The sequence below is a fragment of the Diabrotica virgifera genome, chromosome 4, assembly GCF_917563875.1.
Source record: "Diabrotica virgifera virgifera chromosome 4, PGI_DIABVI_V3a".
NCBI lineage: Eukaryota > Metazoa > Arthropoda > Insecta > Coleoptera > Chrysomelidae > Diabrotica > Diabrotica virgifera.
Genome location: NC_065446.1, coordinates 182,208,400 through 182,234,061, shown reverse-complemented (window position 1 = coordinate 182,234,061; position 25,662 = coordinate 182,208,400). Strand labels below are relative to the sequence as shown.

The 25,662-nt window shown below is 34.2% G+C and overlaps 1 protein-coding gene across 4 annotated transcripts in view; it reads right to left on the bottom strand.

Annotated features, from left to right (window-relative positions):
- LOC126884024 (O-acyltransferase like protein-like) overlaps window positions 1-22,383 on the bottom strand; it is a 190,726-nt gene extending 168,343 nt beyond the window's left edge. Inside the window, exons 1-2 of one of the 4 annotated variants that reach the window (XM_050649807.1) lie at window positions 22,289-22,383; window positions 3,139-3,276 (exon numbers count right to left, since the gene is read on the bottom strand). In XM_050649807.1, coding sequence (XP_050505764.1) covers window positions 3,139-3,267 — 129 coding nt within the window. In that variant the 5' untranslated portion in view covers window positions 3,268-3,276; window positions 22,289-22,383. Of the gene's footprint in view, window positions 1-2,785; window positions 2,924-3,138; window positions 3,277-22,288 lie in introns of those variants that run through there. The other 3 variants (XM_050649808.1, XM_050649810.1, XM_050649809.1) reach the window with 3 other exon arrangements.
- Window positions 22,384-25,662: the final 3,279 nt, after the last annotated feature.

The following is a 25,662-nucleotide window of genomic DNA, read 5'->3' as shown; positions in this document are numbered from 1 at the left end:
TATTTTAAATCAGAGTGACTATTTCTAGTGGAGAGAGGAACATATCTGCAATGTTCAAGTGCTATATATTCGTGAATAAATTGTTTATACAGTTAGTATTTTTAGAGTACAAGTAAGAGACGAGACTTCTTCAATTTCCCAAAACGACCGTACGAGTGAATCGGTATTTTTGAGCTTGAACGAACAAGGATACTTCATTTCGAGGTTGAGTATTTTCTTGGATGTTGAGTGTGGAATGTGAGTTAGTTGATCCTGAGGGATGACGTACAATTCCACCTACAAGATTTCAGAGGTGAGTGTTTGTTAAAGTGGGAAGATTAGGGCCTAATTTTATTGAACCATAAGTAAGTCGAAAGAAATATCTGCTCCAGGCAACATTTGAACTTCGGCAGGAGCACAAAATTCTGGATCAGCTAGATGGATGTTTGGTGAAATTTTGAGAGCATTAAAATCCAATGTCATTTGAGGATGCTTACAAGTGATGGTTAGGAGAATGGCACACGAGAGTATAAATTGTTTCGTGGGATTAACGTTTGAAAAAATATTAAAATCCACCACTTTATTCGACATCGAACAGATTTCGGATATACCAGAAATTTGAAGATTTTTGTGTAAGGTATAATTACACTTTAAGCGACTTGCTACTTCTTTATTGATAAACGACAGCTGGCTAGCTGAACCTGTAAGGCAGCGTACCTTAACTGGAATATTATGAGAGTCATAGATTGTAACACATTAAAGTGTTGGGATCACGAGATACATTACAGTGAGTACGAGTATTTTGAGAATTATGATTTCCTTGTGAATCTTGAGAGTGACGAGTATTTTGAAAGTCAGTGTTTCGGTTCGATAGACTACGAGATTCTTGATTTGTTCTTGGGATGAAACGAGAATTATTTGAGTTGTGAGTAAAACCGTTAGAGAAGTGGAGTAATGAGTGATGCCTCCTGCCACATTTAGCGCAATTTGACGTAGAGGTACAACATGAACATGCCGAGTGACCATTAGCCAAGCAGTTGAGCTATCCTTTCTTTACTTTTACTGTTTGAAAACGCTCCTCTTCCGATATATTTAAAAATTCCTGAGAAGTGTATATCTTGTGCGAATTATTTTGACACAAAAAATATTTAAAGTACTGATTATTGACACTATACTGCATATTATTGCTAACTGTGTTGACGGAAGAAAAAGGGGAGGATTGTTTTGGCTTAGGAGAGTTAGGGCGCTCATGAACGAGATTTTCGAGAACTTTACATTGTCTTTCGATAAATTCGAAGAAATCAGTTTAACTTGGGAGTTTTTTGATATCACTCTCGGTTTCAATTGGTCTTTTTGTGTAGTAGTCTATTTTTCTGCAAAGAGAATAATGAGGATTAAATCCCCGAGTTGACTTGTGACGATGAGATTTGCTAAAGCAGAATGTTAATTATGAGTAGAGTAAGTTCTAGTTAGTATTAATAAGCTATTCAAATGACTATTTACTATTAAGTATTTATTTTCAAATCTTTCGCATAAGTTTTTTATTGCGATTTTAAAATTGGAGTCGATTTTTTCAAGATTGTCAATTAACTTTAACGGTTCATTATTTAACACTGATATGAGAAAAATAAGTTTTTTTTAACATTAGATAACTGTTTATCATCTGTTATTAATTTGTGAAAACTTCAAAGAAACTGGACCATTCGGATATTTCACCGGAGAAAAACGGGTATTTTTAACTCGGGGAGCTTTACATTTTGAAATGTGCTGACAGACATTTGTTACAATGGGTTGAGTCTGAACCGGTTTCGCAGACAATTGCGTGATTCTCTCGTGTACATACGAATCTAAATTATAATACTGTTCTGCAAATATATCCCTATCTGAACTATGTTTATCGTAATCTTATTATTCGAGTTCCTTTTGTAGGATAAGATATTCGCGATAAGTTTCGTTTAATACATTTTTTCGTGCAATATATGGCCACAATTTAAACTGCATTTTGATTTTTTGAGACAAATGTTTGAATTCTAGTAATACAAGCTTTCGTGTGCCCTCTCAATTTTATAATGTTTGCCACATCAATCATTTTTTACTTGAGAGGGATAATACAAATTTTTAAATATAACGAGAGATAATTTGTACCATGAACTAATAATATACCATAAATCTAATATCTACTTAAAGAGCGATAATACAACTATAAAAAGTACATGTAACAACGATACAAAAATAATTTATTAAAGGTTTACAATAAGTGACCAAACCGCATAAAAGTCACTGTTAAAACCACAATTTTAAATACACAGCTAGCGAACATAATATATTATGACAATAAACTTCCAATAACGATTTCAATTTTTGAGAGACGAGAGAAAACTGGAAACTGGTAGGTATCGACGACAAACTTCGAAGAACAATAAAACCTCTTTCTCTCCGCGTGTCTAACTTCTTGGACGACAACTTCGATTGAGTGTGTGAGAAATTCAACTTTATTTTTTCTTTGTGAAGAAATGAGGAAAACAGAGTTGTTTTTTATAAGTAGCGTGGGATTTTGAGATTACTGTGTGGAAACGCTTTTATAGAAACGAAAAATGATCGCCGTCGTGCTTTTTGAAATGAATCTCCAGCTTCCGGCTTTACAGGAAAACAGCAACAACATCCGCTTTGAATAGGAACAATCAGATGGGGGGTTGATTTCTCCCCTCTACTTGTTGCTAGCCGCCGGTTGGGGGCGGCTTCCTTCGACTGGTTCGTGGTAATAAGAAAAACTCGTGCAAGGTATAAATGTATTGAAAGAATTTACCTTTTTCTGGCGATCATACATTCACAAACTATACAGAACTACTACTAACTATTAGACTTAATTTTACACAGTAAAAATCGCATTTAGCGATATATTTTTGAACAACGGTGCTACATGTTGCTTGTTTGAGAGTTGCGGAACACGAATATATTCAAAAATAGCGGGAGAGAACCACAAACCCTACGTTTGCATAAAACCGGCTCACAAAAAACCCAACGCATTTACGAGCATGTAGGAAAAACCTGCTTTAAACACCTAGCCAAATTGTTTTGCTTGTCGAAAAGAAAGGCGAGCGTCAGTTGCACCATAATTACAACAAGTTGTATTCGCAACAGTTTAAACAATTACTTAACTTTTAACATATTTACCATATTCAAATTTGTAGATGGTACAATTAGTTCAGCTTGAGCTGAACAATAATAATTGCTAGGATCCGCAGCACATTGAGTGTAATGTGCCATTTTATATAATGGTGGTAACATGTTTTTGGTCTGGAAAAGAAAATTTGTTTTAAACATTAAATGTATAATTTTTAATTTAAATTCAGATTTATTGTTACAAAAATCATATATGTAATATCAAATAATTGGACTTCGTAAGTCTTAGGTTTTCAGCCAAAGTGATCGAAAGTATAACCGGAAGTTGATATTTGAACTATTCGTGTAATCTTGCTTCGATTGATATACGATTTCACTAATTTTGAGTCATTTTGGGCACGTCGGGTAATATACCGCTAATACTATTTCGGTGATATTAAAACTGTACTTTCAGTTTCAACTCTAAAACCGGAAGTCTGAGGTCAAATTTATCATCTTTAATAACATCCTTGGGTTATATGCTTTCATTCGACACCTCGTTTGTCATTCTATCTGTATTATTAAGGCAGAAGTTATATTCGCGGATGGACGGACAGACGAACAGACAGTGATGAAACCGGAAACCGGGTGTATATTTGTTCACATCTTACTAAGGCGCTTCGAATAATACATCGCTTGTACTATTGCGGTGACTTCCAGTACTTCCGGTTGCATTTCTGAAACCAGAAGCCCGAAAGATCAAACTTTCCATCTTTAACCCGGCATTGGTCGATAAGTAGGTTTGTACGCGAGCGGTCGCGCGTGAGATTTTCTCTCAGATATCCACTTTGGCCTTTCTTTACAAAATAAAATTTTTAAACAGATTGTTATGTACGTTCCAAACTAGAAGTAGAAGATCTCACCTCTACTTTCAAAAATTTAAACCTTTTGAGACGTGTATCATCGGTTGCCTCTATAGTCAAGGTGACGAAAATGAAACCTTATAGTTGTTTTCAAATAGGGTTCAGTCTGTCAAATTGTTCTGAAGTTAAGGGAAAACTTCCTGTTTTTGAAGAAACTAATTTAAATCGTTCTTTCTAGAGCTGTCTTGGAAGACTTGGGATCACAAAATATAAATGTTTGAATCTCGGTATTATTCGGTGACTTCCGTGTGTCAAGTGTGTCAAATGTTCGGGAACACAGCGGGGAGGAAGTTATTCTGGGTTTGAACGTTGTACCAAAAAGTTTCGTGCTAGCTAAAAACGGCATTTTGTTTGTTTTTGCTGCTGTTCCATGTGGGATCTGGTCTAGTACACACTGTATGGATATTCAAGGGAATTTGCCGCCTTCATGGAAGGATTTTCGAAATATCCGCAATTTCGCTAAGAGCGGATTTAGTGGGCACGTGTCTACACCGGAGTTGCATCTAGATCAAGAAATTAGCCTTTAATCACGAGACCAAATAGCCGACTAGGGTTCGGTCCAATTTGGGATATTTCAAACCCCTAAACTAGCTAAAAAGTGTGAATGTCAGAAATTTCGTTTTTAATTAAAAAGTTTTAGTTATTTTTTTATTCCATCTCTAAAAATATATTCATATAATATTCTAAGTTGTCATACATTCTAAGTTCAGAGACAATTTTTTTGTATTATTTCATTATCGTCAAAAGGCAGATAAACAAGGTGTTAAAATCAATATCTTTATTTCTAAATAATTATTTTAGACACGTATGGTAATTAGATTTTTCTCCTTCAGGGTTTTTTTTGTCGGGCTATATTTTTCAACTTTACATTTTATGTACATCGGTACATCTTATTCTTGGAGTTCCTATCATCTAAGTCTCAGTGGATTTGCGAATGGTACTTTTGGAGGCATACTAACTTTGTAAGTCGCTTTGTAACTAACTTTGTAACGCTTGTTGGTGAAGTTTATAGTGACTGAAAATTCGTGGTATTGTTCGATCTTTAATTTAAACGAGGTATTAACGGAATATTTAAGCGCTATTTTTGGTATGGGATATATAGTTTTGTAAAGATTATTTGTGGTTTTTCTAGTTATTTTAATTTTTACCTCTTATTCTACATAGTTTATAGTACCGGTCATAGGCGTCCGTTTTGGGTAGGGCAATGGTTATTTTATAACATAACTTTTATGTTTTTAACTTTTAAGCATTTTTGACACAGGATTATTAAATAGTGAAGTATTGTAGTACTAAAAGGTACTTTTGCTTTAAGGAGGGGGTATGGTTTGAAATCAACATATCAAGCACATTTTTGTGAATTTTTTTCGAAGCTTTGGTACAAATATTTTATTTTTAAATTAAATAAGCGTATTAAGTACAATTTCAAAGAATGTTTAGAAAAAAATTCAATCGAAAATATTAGAAAATAAGCCATTGGTGACAAATTTTGACAGGCAGCTCACAAAAGAATGGATTTTGCGGTGGACATCAGAACTCGTCACTCGATCATACGAAACAAAAAATTCAAAAAGATTTAATTAGCTTATGAGTTTTGCGAGGTCACAACGTCGAGTTTTTTATTTTTAATGATTTTTGAATTTTTGGTATCACTCAGAATTCAAAAAAATGAAATTTTTAGTAAAAATTTTGTGAAAATCAACAGACTTATTATTGTTGAACAAAAAATAAGCAAAAAAAGAAAAATATCTCGACGTTGTTACCTCATGAAATGTCTGAGGAAAATATGTACAAAATATCAGGTAGATCGGCCCAGTAGTTTTTTAGTTACAATGTCCACCGCATTTGAAAAAGCAGTTTTGAGAAAAATGCGTTTAAAGTTTTGACAACTGCATCTTCATCTTCTTATTTGTCTGCCAAATCGTAAAGTGATGCACATTGGAATATGTTTTTTAAATCGAGGAGTAATCTACAAAAGAGAAGGCAAACAGTTGTTTAACGTTTCTCACTACGCTCAAGCGTGCTGGCGCGAAGCCGCGGCAACGCGAGTCGAAGGTAGGCATATTCAACACCCTGTATCTCTGGTAATTTTACTCCGATTATTTTGAAATTTTCAGAGAGTAGTCTTGGAAGTATGCACTTTTATTTGAAATAATAAAAAAAATTAAATATTTCAAACCATACCCCCCCCCCCTTAAGCCGATAGGACACACCGTGTTCTAGAAAAATCGATTTGAAAATTTTTCGTTTTGTGAATTTCCAAAAAAAATTTAAAAAAAAACCATTTAGAAAAACGAAAACTAGTACGTTTATTTATATTCCAGAGATGAATCGATTTCATTAATTGCGAATTTGTAGTACCGGTCATATGCGGCCGTTTTGGGTAGGTCAACGGTTAGTTTATCGCACAACTTTTTTCTTTAATTTTTAACAATTTATGACTTTAGATTATTTAATTATAGGGTATTCTAGTACTAAAAGTGACTCTTGCTTTAAGTTGGTAAAATACATCAGTTTTTTGAATTTTTTTTCATTTTTTTTTTAATTCAAAAAACGAAAAATTTTCAAATCAATTTTTCAAGAAAACGGTGTATCCTACCGACTTTAATCAAGAGTAACTTTTAGTACTAGAATACCTCCCTATTTAATAATCCAGTATCAAAAATGCAAAAATGTAAAAGTTAAAGACAAAAAAGTTATGCGATAAAATAACCGTTGCCCTACCCAAAACGGACGCCTATGACTGGTACTAGAAATTCACAATGGATGAAATCGATATATCTCTGGAAGATAAATATGCGTACCAATTTTTGTTTTTCTAAATAGAAGCGTTCTGGAGGTATTTAAGAAAAACTAGTTTCAAGACGCCATCTTCAAAGAACTCTAGCTCCCTTATAGATGAATTGGGTTAAAATGTCTTAAAATTATAATATGAGAAATCTCCTGTCTTTGTTTCTCGGTAGAGTTTCTGGAGACCTTGTATATACTATAATTTTGTAAACTGCGTCTAAGAGGGGTTAAACAATTGAACTAAATTTATTTTTTTATATTATTTTCTGCGCATGCACCTGAGCTCTCGTGGTGTCATATTTGGGTTAATTATTATTTTATGGTATTGAATCACACACCAGTCACCTTAGCGTCCGGTAAATTTTCAATCTTTATGAATTTTTGTTAGGCAGGTAGAAGCCGCATTTTTATATTCTTTTTATTAAGCCTATGGTAAAGTTAAATAATATCGTGATATATAATTGTTTTCAAATATCTTGGGAATCTATTTATTAAAATTGACTAAATCCTGATCTCAGGCAATTTCATTTATTTTTTTACTTATTCAGGTTGGTGTATACTATACTTAATATTATGGTGGTAAACCTATTGGCAAGTTAGTGGTTTATTGAATAGTAACGTAGGGAAGCCTGTGGGCCAATTTACCTGGCGCCCCTGATTTAACTTCGGATTTTTTTTTGTTTTGTGGACCACACTACCATCTCCACTGATTTATCTAGCCGCAAGCCATTCCCAGACTGTCACCATATAGCACTTTTCTTTCCGGGTGTACGTCTGATTTATATGTGGTTAAACATTATGTAACATTTTTATATAAATTCGGTTTTGTACGCCACATATTTTGCCGCCCAACGCGGTGACCTAATTAATTAACGTTGTTTTGTCAACCCCTTGTGTGGGCTCTTAGTTGGTTAACCTAATGTGTTTGGCCTTTATTTATTGACTTTGGTTATAGTCTAGTTTCATTGTTGTTGGCCTGAGTCACATTAAGTTTGTTGTTTTGTCTTGAGACTCTGCTGTCATTTTGACATATTTTGTAAACTTTGATTTATTTACTTTACCACTGGCTTTGCGATGAGTAGTATAGTCTTAGAACTTCGTGTTTAGTGGAAGTGTATGCAGAGAAGTGCTTAATAGTTCTTTTTGTGACGTGAAGTTGGAAGAAGTTGAAAACGGAACTTGGACAGATATATTTGGACTTTGAAATATTTCTACATCAGTTGGACTTCAAATTTATTTTTTTTTTTAGAGCAGTTCGACTTCGAAGTTTACATTGTGGTTTAACTTACTTGTGTTAGTGAATATAATTTTTTTTTGAGATCGTATTTTGACTTGTAACTTGTCATGGTACAATGAGATTTTGAAAATATTTTGTGAAATTTAATAGATTGCATAAAGCGACTATTTTTTTTATTTTTTTATTTTTGTTTTGCTTCCATTAATAAAGTAAACTGTACCTGTGTTTTAATATTATTAGTGACATCTTGATTTTGTTTAAATATTTGCTCCTTTTGGTTGATATTTTTTTTTGAGTTTCGAACTTTTGAAAGATGGTGTTAAAACTTGTACCCAACTACTTAAAATTCGTGAAGTGTCTACTGGCACTGCTGAGTCTATGAGGTCTAGTCTGTCTGATGCACTTAGTCGTGAGGCAGCAAATAAAAGTTTTAGATGTCCTGAGCACCCATTCACCTTTGCACAGGACAAAACGACAATCGAGACTAAACTTGCGGAGCTGACTACGGCTGTTGGAAAGTTCGCCGGATCTCCTACTTGTGCTGAGTCCTTGAGATTGCGGACACAGATTAAAACTATGTCTTGGGGAGGATCAACCTTATGATATTGCCAACAGGTGATGACGCCGATGCAGCCCAGGTTCTTAAGACAGACTTTTTTGCTGAGATTTTGAAGTTGCCACAGGATTTACATGATAAGCAGCATCCTAGCGGATCTGGCTCTGTACCAGCAGCGCTCGATATAATTTCAGTTTGGAATCAGCCTTTCCAGGCAGAGGTAGGACAAGCTCATGCTTCTTCTCCTTTAGCAGAGCCACAGGCTGTGTCTAGACGCTTGAGAGAAGCTAAGTTAACCGTTTGCTGGGATAAATGTCAATTTTGTAAACTGAAGTATTTGGGTCATGTGGTTGATAGAAGCGGACTAAATGTTGATGGTGATAAGGTCGAGGCTATGCTACGCATCCCAACACCCACATCTGTCAAGGAAGTCCGTAGCATCATAGGCACATTTTCCTGGTGTCGAAGGTTTATTCCATCCTTTGCGACAATACTAGCTCCAATTACAGCGATATTAAAGAAAAGAATAAAATTCAATTGGATCCCGGATTGTGAAGAATCTTTTCAAAAAATAAAAGAATGTCTAGCTTCCGCCGCGATACTTAATTGCCCTGACTACAATTTGCCTTGTGTTGTCCAATGTGATGCCTCAAGATACGGAATGGGTGCCGTATTATTGCAACCAGGCCAGGATGGTCACAAAGTAATCAGTTTCCTGAGCAGATACTAACGCGTCAGGAGAGAGATTTTTCTACGACGGAACGTGAATGTTTAGCTGTATTATGGGCAGTAGCAAAACTGCGTCTTTATCTGGAGGGTCTGCCGTTTACGGTCGTGGCTCCCTCGTGTGGCTCCAAATTTTAAAAGATCCCACGGGAAGATTGGATCGATGGGCGGTAAGGTTGCAACAATATGACTTTAAGATTGTGCATCGGAAAGGAAAGAACATGTTGTCCCGGATTTCTTATCTCAGTTAGTTCCTGTGCTTGATATGGTTGAAGAGGTTGTACCGCCTCTTAGTTGTGATAGTTGGTATGATCAACTTTGAAGAAGAATCGAGTCTAATCTCTTGAAGTATCCTCAGTGGAGAATGTCTGGTGGCAAGCTGTATAAATATATCCGTCCCAGTCATTGATTTTTGGTCGAGGAAGTGGACAATTGGAAAGAGGTCGTTCCTAAGGGTCAGCGATTGGAAGTGCTGAAATTGTGTCATGATAGCCCTTTAGCAGGTCATATGGGTATCCTGAAAACTTATAAGCGTATTAACGACAAGTATTTTTGGCCGAAATTGCGGAGTGATGTGTCTCGTTACGTTGGACGTTGCTCACTGTGTGTCATGCATAAGGAGGAACAAAATGAGTCTAAAGGCTTTATGACCCCTTAACCTAAGGCTACTCACTCAATCATGAAAGATAATAGCAACCGATCTTATGGGACCTTTTCCAAGATCAACTCAAGGTTACAAGTTTATCTTAGTGGTAATAGATGTGTTTAGTAAATTTTATTTGGTATTTCCGTTGCTATCCTCGAAAACTGTACATGTCGTTAAGAAAATAAAAGAAGTTTTCCTCATATCTGGAGTTCCACGTCTGTTACTATGTAATAATGGTGTCCAGTATACTTCGGGTATTTTCAAGAAATTGATGAAAACCAATGGTTTCTCAGTTCGTTATAATGCGTTGTATCATCCACAGTGCAATCCATCTGATCGATATGACCGAACTCTTAAAACAATGATGTCAACTTATATACCTGACAACCATAGGAAGTGGGATGAAAATTTGGCCAAACTAGCATGTGCTACCTGCACTGCATACCACGAGTCGACTGGTCAAGATCACTACTTCATAAATTTCGGTCGGAAGATGGTAGTGGATGAACGACATTTTTCCCGAAAGGACACACTCGGAAACCCAGAGGACGAAGTAGCTAGAGTGGGATATGACCGATCGCGTGGACTCCAGGAATTGTTTGCTGATGTTAGGAAACGATTAGATTAAGCTTTGGCTAAGTGTGAGAAGACTTACAATCTACGGAGAAGTCCAGAGGAATTTCGGCCCCATCAGTCACTGTAGCGGAGAAATTTTGTGTTGTCAGATGCTTCTAATTATTTCACGAAAAAAATAGCTACTAGATGGGTAGGACCCTACTTCGTGAAGAAGAAAGTTTCCCCCTGGACATATAGTTTAGAGGATGAAAATGGCAAGGATCAAGGTATTTGGAATGTTAAGGATTTAAGGGTTAGTAACCCGACTGATGATCCCGATAGGATTTAGATCGGAGTAGAACGGACTAGCAACAGTTTTGTCTGGTCTAGGTAGACTTATAAACTTAGTGTTCTGAAGTAGGTTGTATTTTTTTTTGTTGTGTCCGTGAAGGATGACTGAGTGTTCTCAGATTCGTTTTTTTGAGGTGTTTGGAAAACAGTATGGAGTTGTAGGGTCGTGGTAGCCGTAATTTCTTTTGATTTATGGGTTTGAATGTCACTTATATTTGGTCAGAAATATGTTGTCTTCGAGACTATGGCGTTGGGATTTGTTTGGATGTTAGTAAGCCATTCTATTAAATTAGGATTTTCTCGAAGCCACATAATTATGTTTTGGTGAATATTGTTTGATAATATCTTAGCTTTTGGGTGATTTACTAAATTTCGTTGTATACGGATTTAAATTCTAGAAGACCTATTTCATTTTTATCTTAATGAACAATTGGGATTAGACTACTGTTTCGGTGGATGTTTCCCATGGTATCAGTGAGAGTGAAATGGTGGAGATTATCTTATGAACTCATGTTATGCGAGGTGTAGTGAAGTACTAGCGATAACCCAGAGCTAGGAGGACGCGAATAAGGGTAACATCCAGTGACTGACCTAATCAGTGTTTTCAGATTGGAACGTTGGAATTTGAAACTATTCTACTTGATCTCATACGATGAGAGATGACTGTTGTGTGGAAGTGGAGTAAGTGTTGTAAGTAAATTGTTGCGTTGTGCATGTGGTTTGAGATTGGTATGTCTTTCGCTGTCCAAGTACTTGCGCGTGGTGAGGATGGTGTGGACTATAATTGTGTTGTGGACTTCGCTTGGAAGTTAGATAGTGTGTCGCTAGCGCGAGGGAAAATATTCTTCGTCTAGTTTTTCCTCGTAAATTTTCCTCTGGGAAAGGGGGTGTTAATACGTTCGAAATTAGAAGTAGAAAGTCCCACCTCCATTTTCAAAAATTTAAACCTTTTAAGACGTGTACAATCGGCTACCTGTATAGTCAAGGTGGCGAAAATGAAACCTTAGTTGTTTTCAAATAGGGGTAATGTCTGTCAAATTGTTCTGAAGTTAAGGGAAAACTTTCATTTGTGAAGAAACTAATTTAGATCGTTGTTTCTAGAGCTATCTTGGAAGACTTGAAATCATAAAATTTAAATGTTTTAATCTCGTTATTATTCGGTTACCTCCGTGTGTCAAGTGTGTCAAATATTTGGGAACACAACGAACAAGTTGTTCTGGGTTTGAACGTTGTACCAAAAAGTTTCGTGCTAGCTAAAAACGGCATTTGTTTTTTTTTGCTGCTATTCCATGTAGGATCTGGTATAGTACAAACTGTGTGGATATTCAAGAGGATTTGCTGCCTTCGTGGAAGGATTTTCGGAATATCCGCAATTTCGCTAAGAGTGGAATTAGTGGGCACGTGTCTACCCCGGAGTCGCATCGAGATAATGAAATTAGCCTTTAATCACTAGTCCAAATAGCCGACTAAGTTTCGGTCCAATTTGGGATATTTCAAACCACTAACCTGGTTAAAAATGGTAAGTTAGAAATTTCGTTTTAATTAATTAAAAAGTTGTATTTTTTTTTTGTTCCATCTCTGGAAAGCTATTTATATAATATTCTAAGTTGTCATACATTCTAAGTTCAGAGACAAGTTTTTTTTGTATTATTTCATTATCGTCAAAGGACAGATACACAAAGTGTTAAAATCAATATCTTTATTTCTAAATAATTATTTGGGCTGTCGGGCTGTATTTTTCTGTATAATGGTTGGTTGACTATGGTGTTTTCTATTAAATAATCTAAGATAATGAGTGCCAATATATTGATTATCGGCCTACCCATAGGAGTTTCAACGGTTTGACGATAAAATTTGTTGTTGAATGAAAAGTAGGTATTTTTAAAAATGAATTTTAACAACGCCAAAAATTTTTCTCTTGTTAAAATTGTGGTAATTACCAGAGAACGGTAGTTCTCGAAAGTGGCGCACACCCAAACCCCCTACGTGCGACACTAGAGAGGGTCTGTAATTTGGAATAAATTCAATATATCAAATACTAATTTTTTTTATGAAAAATTATCAGACCCTTCGATTAGTATTTCAAATTGTCCTCTTTGACATACAATAGTATACAGGGTGACCCAATTTAGAGATATAACATCATCATTGATTTTCTTAAATGGCAACACTGTCATTTTGATAGCTATTTTGATAGGGTGTTTAAAGTTATACATAACTGCTAAATATAAAATTTTTATTTTTTACCATTTACAAGATAATAAAAAATAACAAAGTTATGTCTGTAATTTGGAATAAATTCAATAATTCCAGTATTAATTGTTTTTTTGAAAAATTCTCCAACCCGTTGATTAATATTTCAAATTGTCATTTTTGACATACAATCATAATGTATACAGGGTGTCTCAATTTAGAGATATGACGTCATCAATGATTTTCAAATGGCAGCACTCTCATTTTGATAGCTATTTTAATAGGGTGTGTTAAGTTATACATAACTGCAAAATTTCAAATTTTTATTCCCTACCATTTACAAGATCATAAAAAATAACAAAGTTATGAAAAACAAGTAATCAAATAATAATTGAATTATTTCAATTAAGCAAATGCTCATAATGTTGCCCTTAATTATTGTCAAATAGTCAATGGGCAACATTATGAGCATTTACTTAATTGAAATAATTAAATTCAATTATTATTCGATTATTTGTTTTTCATAATTTTGTTATTTTTTATTATCTTGTAAATGGTAGGGAATAAAAATTTGAAATTTTGCAGTTATGTATAACTTTACACACCCTATTAAAATAGCTATCAAAATGACAGTGGTGCCATTTAAGAAAATCAACGATGACGTCATATCTCTAAATTGGGACTCCCTGTATACATTATTATTGTATGTCAAAAATGACAATTTGAAATACTAATCGACGGGTCTGAGCATTTTTCAAAAATACAATTAGTGTTTGAATTATTGAATTTATTCCAAATTACAGACATAATTTTATTTTTTATTATCTTGTAAATGGTAGAGAATAAAAATTTGAAATTTTGCATTTATGTATAACTTTACACACCCTATTAAAATAGCTATCAAAATGACAGTGTTGCTATTTAAGAAAATCAACGATGACGTCATAACTCTAAATTGAGGCACCCTGTATACATTATTATTGTATGTCAATAAGGACTATTTGAAATACTAATCGACGGGTCTGAGCATTTTTCAAAAAAAACCATTAGTATTTGAGATATTGAATTTATTCCAAATTGCAGACTCTCTGTATACAATGAAATTTTCGATTTTCTAAATCTGACTGAATTGAAAATTGGGCCAACTCCCATCTTAAAGTGTTCAGGAAAAGACTCACCCATTCAAATGTCAACCATTCATTTTGGTCCAAAGGTGTGGATTTTACGGCCCTTCCTATTTAGGGTCTGTTTCTCGTTCTCGTCTCCAAAACTCCCAAAAACTTCAATAATTTAAGTTCGGCCTTTACGGCTTCTTATATTACTGATCATTACCTTTCCAACGCATGTTTAATTTTGAAAATCGGTTATACCATTCAAAAGTTACGGAGCTCAGAAATATGACTCAATTTTTATTTAAAAAAGGAAAAATGTTTGTGGATATGTATGTATGTGTGTGGAAAACCGATCTGAATATTTTTTTCTGTGTTTGAAGAGGGGGTCAGGGCCGATTCAGAACCGGTGTAGTTTGCAAATTTTGACCACCCATAAGCCAGCTATAGGACTTGGTAGGTACAAAACGGCATATCTTTTGGAGGAATATATCTTCGGATCAAGAAGGAACAGGAGAACCGCAAATACAGCAAATCAATAGTGTTGAGTTAAGCTTTCAAGTGGTGTTTAAGCCGTCAGGATCAGACATACACACGGCTCAGTATAGCCGAAAAATTGAAAAACTAAACTTAAAATTTTGGTTTTTCGACAATTACTCCAAATTTCAACCTACGAATTGCGCCAATAACTGAACGTTTGTAGAAGGACTTTAGACGAATCGAACGGTGTATACCTCATATCCGGGAAAATTCGAATTTTTAAGCTATAGGCTTCATAAATATGATCAAATCTATTTCCTACGGGAAAAACGGTTTCTCAAGCTCAATAATTCCTGTAATAGCTTCAGTTATCATACTTGACCTTAAATCCATCAGATACTACTGGTCAATACGTTTCAAACTCATGTTTACTGATCAAAATCGGTTAAGTGGTTTAGAAGTTATTAAGCCACAAATGTATAATCCAATTAAAGATTATTCCCGAAATGGTTTATGTAGTTGTAGTGTTTACGACGCTAAATTTGATCTGGCAAAGGGCAATCCGACTTCGTTTACCGGCCATCTCAATATTTTTTTTCAATCTATTTCGAATAAAAAAAATCTAGTGTACGTTCGATGGACACTAGATCATTTGGGAGATAATGCAACAAAGGTGACCATTTATAAAGCTTAACGTGTAATAGAGGAACATTGCATTCAACTTCATACATTTAATTTATAAATACCTTTGAAAAACTCCTGATACAAGAATAAAAAACCGCTAAACGCCGTAAAAATGAGTGACGCATACAATAATCCAGCTACAAAAGATCTGATATGAATATTACGTGGCGCGAAAATGTATTTTCATTTTGATGCAAAACAAAATTCTAGTTTTATTTTAAAAGATTTTTCCATTAAATTTGCTAAATTTGAAGTAAACGCGCCACAAAAAGTTTCAAAATTCAAACTGTATCAAAGTTACTCTTTTGTGGCGCGTTTTACTTCAAATTTAGCAGATATTATCGAAAAATCGTTTAAAATAAAATTTTATTTTGCATCAAAATGAAAATGGTACATTCCATGTCAAATCACTCAGGCAAAAAATTTTGGATCTCCGATTTGTCTGAAAATTTGTATATAGCTTCTGCGGGACGTAAAAATAAGATATTTAAGGTCAAAAAATCTTCTTCTTCTTTTTTTCTCAAAATGTTATTTTATGCGATTTTACAGTGATTTGGTGTTTATTTAAGCAAATTTGCATTTTCTGTCGTAAAGTATTAATGAAAAACATAATATTTTAATAGAAACGACTCAAAAATGTCATTATATGGCATTATAACAAGTTATTTTGAATCAAAACAAGTTTTTGATCAAATTTTATAGTGTAAAAAACGTTAAAATACCGTTTTTTACGTTTTCCTCCATTCCCAAAATACATCATCATCGATTTGGCTGAAAATTTGCCCACAGATAGCCAAAAGATAGGACTTTAAGTGGTTAGAAGGATTTGAATTATATTACAATACAAAAAAAGTTACATGCAGTAATATCAGACTCAAAAGTATATATTAGTCCAGTCGGGATAGCATTTGACCTTGAATGCCGAGCTGCCCAAAATTTTATTTTTCTGATCTTTAGGGGAGTCAATAGTAGCCTAAATTTAAAATCACGAATGAATTCCTCCGTTACGTTAGCCGCCATCTTGATTTTAAAGGAGAACCTGTTTTGCTCAATATCTCCGCTATTTTTAACTTTTCGACAAAATGGTAGGAACTGAAATTGTTCCAAATAAATCGTGTTTACAATTATTACAATTTCTTTTTAACAATTTTTGTCGTGAGGTCGATATTTTCGAGTTAATTGTACTTACAATAGACGCCTATATTTTTGACTATAATATTGCATGTAACTTTTTTTGTATTGTAATATAATTCAAATCCTTCTCACCACTTAAAGTCCTATGTTTTGTCTATCTGTGTGCAAATTTTCAGCCAAATCGATTATAATGTATTTTGGGAATGGAGAAAAATGTAGAAAACGGTATTTTACCGTTTTCTACACTATAAAATTTGATCAAAAGCTTGTTTTGAATCAAAGTAATTTGTTATAATGCCATATAATGACATTTTTAAGTCGCTTCTACTAAAATATTATGTTTTCCATTTATACTTTACGATAGAAAATGCAAATTTGTATAAATAAACACCAAATCACTGTAAAATCGCATAAAATAACATTTTGAGAAAAAAAGAAGAAGGAGATTTTTTGACCTTAATTATCTGATTTTTACGTCCCGTAGAAGATATATACCAATTTTCAGACAAATCGGAGGTCCAAAATTTTTTTTGCTCCAAAATTGATTGATTTGAAATGGAATGACCCAAATACATTTTCGCGCCACGTAATATTCATATCAGATCTTTCGTAACTGGAATATTGTATGCGTCACTCATTTTTACGGCGTTTTATTCTTTTATTATATTATTATACAGTGCATTCATAAAGTGTGGAAATCTATTATCTCATGACTTAATTGTTTTTAGTGTTAAAGCTCTGATAGGTTAATTTTTATTTTTAAATTATGATTTCTGACGTATAGTACATAATAGTGACGTCATCGATTTGGGCGTGATGACCTCATCGATGATTTTTTTAAATGGGTATAGGGGTCGTGTGGTAGCTCATTTGAAAGATGATTCAATTTTCTATTCAGTAATAAAATCATTAACATCATTATTTATACAGGGTGTCCAAAAAATAATTTTTGAATTAAAATAATTGACGCAAAAAGAAAAATGGATGTAATTTATTTAACTCAAAATACATTTCACTAATGCCACATAATATAAAAAAATGTTTATCTGATAAATAAACATTGCTTTTCACTTATATTAAATATCAAACAGCCACACACCTGCCTTTCGGCAGATTGAACATTTAATTTAAGCTAAAAGCAATGTTTATTTGTCAAATAAACATGTTTTTTTCTCTTTTCTGACAGCAGTAAAATGTATTTTGAGTAAAACAAATTACACAATATATTCTTTTTTTTTTTTGCGGCAGTTAATTTATTTCAAAAATTATTTTTTTGGCCACCCGGTATAAATAATGATGTTAATGTTTATATTAGTGAATAAACAACTCAATCACCTTTCAAATGAGCTACCACACGACCCTATTCCTATTTAAAAAAAGCATCAATGACGTCATCACGCCCAAATCGATGACGTCACTATTATGGGATATACGTCAAAAAATTATAATTTAAAAATAAAAATCGACCTGTCAGATCTTTAACTCGGAAAATAATTAAGTCATGAGATAATAGACCGTTTCCACACTTTATGAATGCAGTGTATATTATATATACAGGATGTAACAAAAATGCAGGTCATAAATTAAATCACATATTCTGGGACCAAAAATAGTTTAACTGAACCTGAGTTACCTTAGTACAAATGTGCACGTAAAAAAAGTTACAGCCCTTTGAAGTTAAAAAATTAAAATAGATTTTTTCCAATATATCGAAAATTATTAGCGATTTTTTATTGAAAATGGACATGTGGCATTCTTATGGCCAGTGCATGTTAAAAAAAATAACACTGAAATTTTTACACCCCATAAAAATTGTATGGGGATTTGTTCCCTTAAACCCCCCAAACTTATGTGTACGTTCCAGTTAAGTAATTATTGTGGTACTATTAGTTAAACACAATGTTGTTAAAACTTTTTGCCTCTTAGTATTTTTTCGATAAGTCGGTTTTTATCGAGATGCGGCTTATTTTTTAATATGTTTACATAAAAATTATATGGGGGTTTTGTTTCCCTTTAATCCCCCCAAATATTTGTGTACGTTCCAATTAAACTATTACCATTAGTTAAACACGGTGTTTTTAAAACTTTGATGCCTCTTAGTATTTTTTCGATAAGTGACCTTTTATCGAGATATGGCTTCTTTTTTAAATATGTTTCAAAATATTCCAAAAATGTAAATTATAAATAAATTTTCAGATTAACAGGTCTCTATAGCAGCACCCCTAATTTGAGGCTTAGAAATCGAAAAAGCGACCATGATATGTAGGTGAATGGCAAATCTTGGTCATTCTTTAAGTTTCAGAGGTCGGTGAATCTGAATATGAAGTTTATTTTTATCTAGAATTGGTGGAACATGTCCAAAAATCAAATTATATCCAAAAATGCGAAAAATCAATCTTGATGGTTTTTCATATTTACCTCCTGTATCTTTGGTTGATGTAAATATTTCCTTTTGAAAATTTTACTGCGTCATCTTTGAAAAATTTAGATAACAATGAGATTTTTCAGAGATGATTAAACAAATTAAAAGAGAAGTTGTTAATTTTTAAACAATTTGTCATCAGATTTCGTTAGTTTCATATTTACTTAAAAAAGTTGGGCAACAAACTTTTTAATTTATAATTGTAATCAACGCAGCATTAAAACATATGTCATGAAGAAGTTTTCTGGAAAATAAGTCAAACTATGCAATAGGAAAAAAGTTATGTGACTTTATAGACGAGTGGCACTCCCCCAAAGAAACGCTTATTTCTCAAGATACTAACCACATTGTGGTGAATGGCTAATTTTGTTCATAGTTTATATTTTTGATAGTGATGAAAACGAAACTGAGGTTTATTTTGAATTTTAGATGGTAGAACATTCTCAAAATCGCACTATTACCCTAAAAATGAAAAAAAAAATGAAATCACGTTTTTCTTAAAATTAAAAGTTGCAGCATTTTTTTCTATAAAACATTTTGTTCTTTGTATTCTATAGTTTAACATAAACTTGATTAAAAAGCTAAACTTCAAATTTTGTCACTCAACTTTTGCGATTAAACTTTGCAATTCAGGAATCTGCACCTTTTACTTTAAACAATTTATAACTTTTATTATAATAAGACAGAAAGATTAAAACAACTCCCATTGCCTTCAGAAAGGTAAGAAAGGTAATAAATGTATACTATAAAAATTTCAGAGAAAAAGAAAAAATGGAACGTTGTAAATGTTGAAAACGTGAATTCTTTTTTTTTATTTTTAGGGTATAATTGCGATTTTGACAATGTTTCCCCATCCAAAATTTAAAATCAACCTCATTTTCGTTTTCAGCACCATCAAAACCATAAAGGATGATCAATATTAGCCATTCACCACACCGTAGTCAGTATCTCGAGAAATAAGCGGTTTTTTTTTGGAGTGTTGCTCATATATAAAGTCACGCAACTTTTTTCTTATTGCATATTTTGACTTAAAATTTTCCAAAAAACTTATACAGTGTGTTTCATTAATAATTGTCCATATAGTAAATGGAGAAACCTTAGCACAAAATACGAAGATTTAACCTAAAACACTTAAATAAAATGTGGTTCCTTACTGAGTTACAGGGTGTTTTATCTAAAATTTTAAAAATTATTTTTGCTTAGTATTTTAAAACTATTCGATGTATCTTTTTCATACTTGGCAGAAAGTATAGGTACTCTAAAAACTACTAAATTATGTTAAACAAACGTTTATGGCTATTACCAGAGGCGTACGACGGGGGAAAGTGAATGGTTGACACTTTTCAAATTCTACGCCACTGGCGAAATTGCTATTTTAGTTCAATTTTTAGATTCTCCAATACTTTCTATAAAAATAATATACTCTTCATTCGTAACGAGAAAGTGACTAGTTTTCGAGATATTTGAAGCTAAAACTGAAACGACACGGTTATTTTGATCAGTGTATTGTGTCGCTTCATTTTTAATTTCAAATATCTCGAAAACTAATCATTTTATCGTTACGAATGAAGGGTATATTATTTACATAAAAAGTATTGCAAAATCAAAAAATTACACTAAAATAGCAATTTGGTCAGTGGCGTAGAATTTGCGAAGGGTCAACCAGCTACTATCCCCTGTCGTACGCCTCTGGTAGTAGCTAGAAACGCTTATTTATTTTAATTAAGTAGGGTGTACAGTACCTACACTTTCTGCCAAGTATGATAAGGATACGCCTAACAGTTTTAAAGTACTGGGTACAAATAAGTTTTAAATTTTAATCATACGAATCATATAATAAATTAAATAAAATAACTGTGCCGTTTCATATTTAACTTCAAATATCTCGAAAACTAATGACTTTATCGTTACCAATGAAGAGTATATTATGCACGTAGAAAGTATTGTAGAATCTAAAAATGGCACTAAAATAGTAATTTCTCCAGTGGCGTAGAATTTGAGAAGCAAACATTAACCATCCCCTGCCGTACGCCTCTGGTAGTAGCTAGAAACGTTTCTTTATCATAATTTAGTAGGGTGTCTAGTAGTCGCACTTTCTGCCAAGTATAAAAAGGATACGTCTAACAGTTTTAAAATGCTGAGCAAAAATAGTTTTTAAATTTTTAGATAAAACACCCTGTAGCTCAGTAAGGAACCACATTTTATTTAAGTGATTCAGGTTAAATCTTCCTATTTTGTGTTAAGGTTTCTCCAGTTACTATATGGACAATTATTAATGAAACACCCTGTATATCAATCATGTTTTATTAGGTACGCTGTTGGTTAAAATTATAATTTAAAACGTTTGTCATCCAACTTTTTTAAGTAAACATGAAACTAACGAAATCTGACGACAAAATGTTTAAAAATTAACAACTCTTCTTTTAATTTCTTTAAACATTATGGACAAATCACACTGCTATCTAAATACTTCAAAGATGATACAGTAAAATTTTCGAAAGGAAATATTTACAGCGACCAAAGATACAGCGAGGTAAAGGAATTCAAAATTAACAACTCCTCTTTTAATTTGTTTAAACATTGTGGACAAATCACATTGCTATCTAAATACTTCAAAGATGATACAGTAAAATTTTCAAAAGGAAATATTTACAGCGACCAAAGATACAGCGAGGAAATATCATCAAAATGGATTTTTTGCATTTTTGCATAAAATTTTGATTTTTGAACATTTTCCACCAATTCTAGATAAAAATAAACTTCATATTCGTATTCAGCGACCTCAAAAACATAAATAATGACCAAAATTGGTCATTCACCATACACTTGATTTTCGTGGTCGGTAAACCGTAATTTTAGGGGTTGCTTCCGCTCGCCTAATATATAAATATGTGGTAGATTCGACAAATATTCAAAAGATCTCGATAAACACTGGCTTATCGAAAAAGTACTAGTTGGCAAAAAAGTTTCAAAAACATTGTGTTTAGCTAATGGTACCACAATAATAATTTAACTGAAACGTACACAAAAGTTTGGGGGGGTTTAAGGGAACAAAACCCCCATAATATTTTTATGGGGTGTACAAATTTCACTATTTTTTTTTAAGTTATTTCTGTCATAAGAACGCCAAATGCTCATTTTCAATAAAAAATCTCTAGATAATAGTTTTCGATAATAATATATTGGTCAAAATTAATTTTCATTTTGTAACTTCAAAGGACTATAACTTTTTTTATGTGCAAATTTGTACTAAGGTAACTTAGGTTCAATCGAACTATTTTTGGTCCCCGAATATGTGATTTAATTTATGACCTCTATTTTTGTTACACCCTTTATATGTATATAATTATGTATAATATAGACATACCTATCTAATAATTGCAAAGAAAAATCAATTCACTTACCTGTATACTTTTATTATCTTAAAGGTCTGTTGAACGAATAATCCGATAGAAGAAATTCGTTACTAAATCCACACTTATAAATTTTTATAGATAATAGTTATTCTTTTTATATTTTATTGTGGAGGCAATAACATTTTTTGTAAATAACCATAAAATATATTTAATTTAAAAAATAATGATCATTAAATTTATGTGTATAGTTTATTGACAATATCTAATATGTATCCTTGTACCTGTTTTTTAAATAAGCACAAAGTACAATTTCGATTTTTTTTCCTTCCTGGAATCCGTCCGTGCATGCACCCCGGTCGCACTGCAGCTTTTTAGCTGTTGTGATTTCTTCCATTTGTTCTCATGACACCAAATCCAATATAGTAGTGCCCTTCACTAGCCTGTAAAGGTCCATTGGGTTAGTGTCATATACTGTCGGACTTGGTCTGCAGCATCCATATATTGCTTGTCTCGTGCGGTCCAGAGCCTCGCAATCGCACAATAAATGTCTGACTGTCTCGGTCTCTCTATTGCATAGTCTGCAACTGAGATCTCCGTTATATAGTCCTATCGTGTGTAGGTGTCCTTTTACTGGAAATTGTCCAGTTAAGAAACATGTAGTGATTTTGAGCTGATTCCTGTTCATTTTGAATAGTTCTTCAGCTCTTTTTGCGCACTTCTGGGGTATAAATCTCTTCACATGCTTTTGCGTGGGAATTTCTTCCCAGTATTCTTTGTGCTCTCTTCGTATACAGCCTCTTCATCGGTCTCTGATTGTGCTTTTTTGCACTCCCAGTGCTGGTTCTGGACCGAAGTGTTTTGTTGCTGATCCTCGTCTAGCAAGTTCATCAGCTTTATCATTACCAGCGATCCCTTGATGTCCGGGCACCGAAATGAGTTTTACCTCATTATGTTCCGCCAGGGTTTCAAGTTCTTCGCGGCATTCCCATATAAGCTTTGAGGTTATCCTTGGGTTCTTTAAAGCCCTCAAGGCCGCTTGGCTGTCTGAACAGATATTGATTTTCTTATTAGTATAAGTCCTCAATCTGTTTATCCGTGCACAGTTCAGGATTGCCCATACCTCTGCCTAAAATACAGAGGTATATTCTCCTACTGGGATGGAACCGTTATAGTTCCTATCCTTACTATATACTCCTGATCTCGAACCATCTTCTGTCTTGGACCCATCTGTATACCAGGTGTGGCCCTCATACTTCAGATGTCTGAAAGAATCTTCCCATACCTCTCTGGAGTGTATTTCCATTTTATATTTGGATATATAATGGTCTGTTATCATCTCCCATATCGGATCCCCGCATATATCTTTAATGCTGCAGTGTCCTTTGCCCACTGCAATTTTACTTTGATTTCCCTGCAGTCTATGTAACCCCATCTATGATGTGTAAGGGAGGAAGGTCTAGTAAGGCTTTCATTGCTGCAGCTGGTGTGCCTCTCATTGCGCCTGTTATGCTGAGACAGACAAGCCTTTATATCTTGCCTAACTTCTCTATAGCATTTCTCTGCTGCACCTTTGTCTACCAGACCAATGCTGCATATGTTATTGTGGGCTTTACCATCATGTTGTATATCAATACATCATGTCCGGTTTAAGTCCCCATGTTATGCCATGTTTGCGTCTGGTCACCATTAAAGTGGTTATCGCTCATTTGGTTATTCGTTCTGGGTATTGATTCCAGGTAAGCCTTGAGTCTATTATGACTCCGAGATATTTTACTTCTCTCTCCAGCTTTAGGGAAATCCCCATGAGATTCACAGGTCCTATTCACTCTAACTTTCTTCTTCTGGTGAAGGCTACTATTTTGGATTTGTGAGGGCTTACGGACAATCCTACCTCACTTGTCCATTTTGATACAACGTTCCGGGCCTGTTGCATGTTATCCCAGACCGTTGTATTGAACTTGTGTCAGAATAGCAAAATCATCTGCATAGCTAAGGACATTTTGTTTTTTCCTGTTGAACGTTCCAATCAGTCCATTCATAACCAGATTCCATACTATAATACACCTCCCTGCGGGCATCCTCTGGCAACCCGTGCTGACATGGTTTCGCCCATTAGTGTTGAATATACCACGCGGCTTTTAAGCATGGTACTCCTTTCAGACTCCTTTCATCGAATGAGGTGTTGTTGAAGGCTCCCTCTATGTCGAGAAGGGCTCCCAACATCACCTCTTTGTTTTCCAGAACATACTCCACCCTCTGTACTAGATGGTGCAGTGCTGTTTCTGTTGATACACCTGGCCTATATGAATATTGGTCTCGTTCTATTAGTCTTTCAACCAATATTCCATCCCTAATATATCTATCTACCAGTATTTCCAATGTCTTTAGTACAAAGGACATCAGACTTATTGGTCTAAGGGACTTTTCGGTCATACGTCCACCCTTACCAGGCTTTGGTATGAATGCTACCCTTGTCAACTTCCAAGCAACTGGTACATACCCAAGTGCAATGCTTGCACGAAGTATTTTGCACATTTGCTTGTACATTGCTTCTGTACCTTTTTGCAAAAGTACAGGATAAATCCCGTCCGTTCCCGGTGATTTATATGGTTTAAATGTACTTACTACCCATTTTATTTTGTCTGGTGTCACCATCTCTTTTGCAGCTCTCCAGCTTCCTCTATTTTCATATTTTATGGTAACTGGTCCTTCTTGCTGTAGAACTTCTGGTGCCATCATTCGGGTTACTGACCCATTGAAGTGAACAATGAAGAGTTCCCTCAGCGTCTCTTCACTGGCCTGTGTGTAGTTGCCTGACTCCATCTATAACGTGGCGATAATGCTCTTAGGTTCTTTCGAGAGAACCTTTTGGAGTCTAGCCATTTCTGCAGTCTGTTCTATCTCCTCGCAGTGCTTCCTCCATGATTCTCTTTTGGCTTTCCTTAAAGCCTTGTTATATATTCAGTCAGAACTTTGCGATATTCGCTCCACTCGCCTGATCTTTTTGCAGAATTGAATTCTTTTATCGCATCTCTCCTTCTTTTAGCAAGTTCATTGTCCCACCAGGGCACTTTCCTGTTGAAGCTCCTTGATGTTATGGGACAGTTATCTTTATATGCTTCTATGACTATATCCTGAAATTGTTCAGTAGCCATATCTAGTTCTATTGTGTTCCTTATCCTCTTTATAGCCCCACAAAAACGATAAGCCAGGTCTTCTTGATACGCTTCCCAATCAGTTTTCCTGGGGTTTCGATAAGTATCTGTTACGTTATAGCTCATAGCCCGTTATTTCAAAGTTTATGTGTCTGTGGTCTGAGAAACTCGCCTCATCAGACACATGCCAGTTCCTAACGATGCTGCTTGCAAATGCAGTCGCCATTGTTATATCGATAACCTCCTTCCTATTAGCAGTCAAAAAGG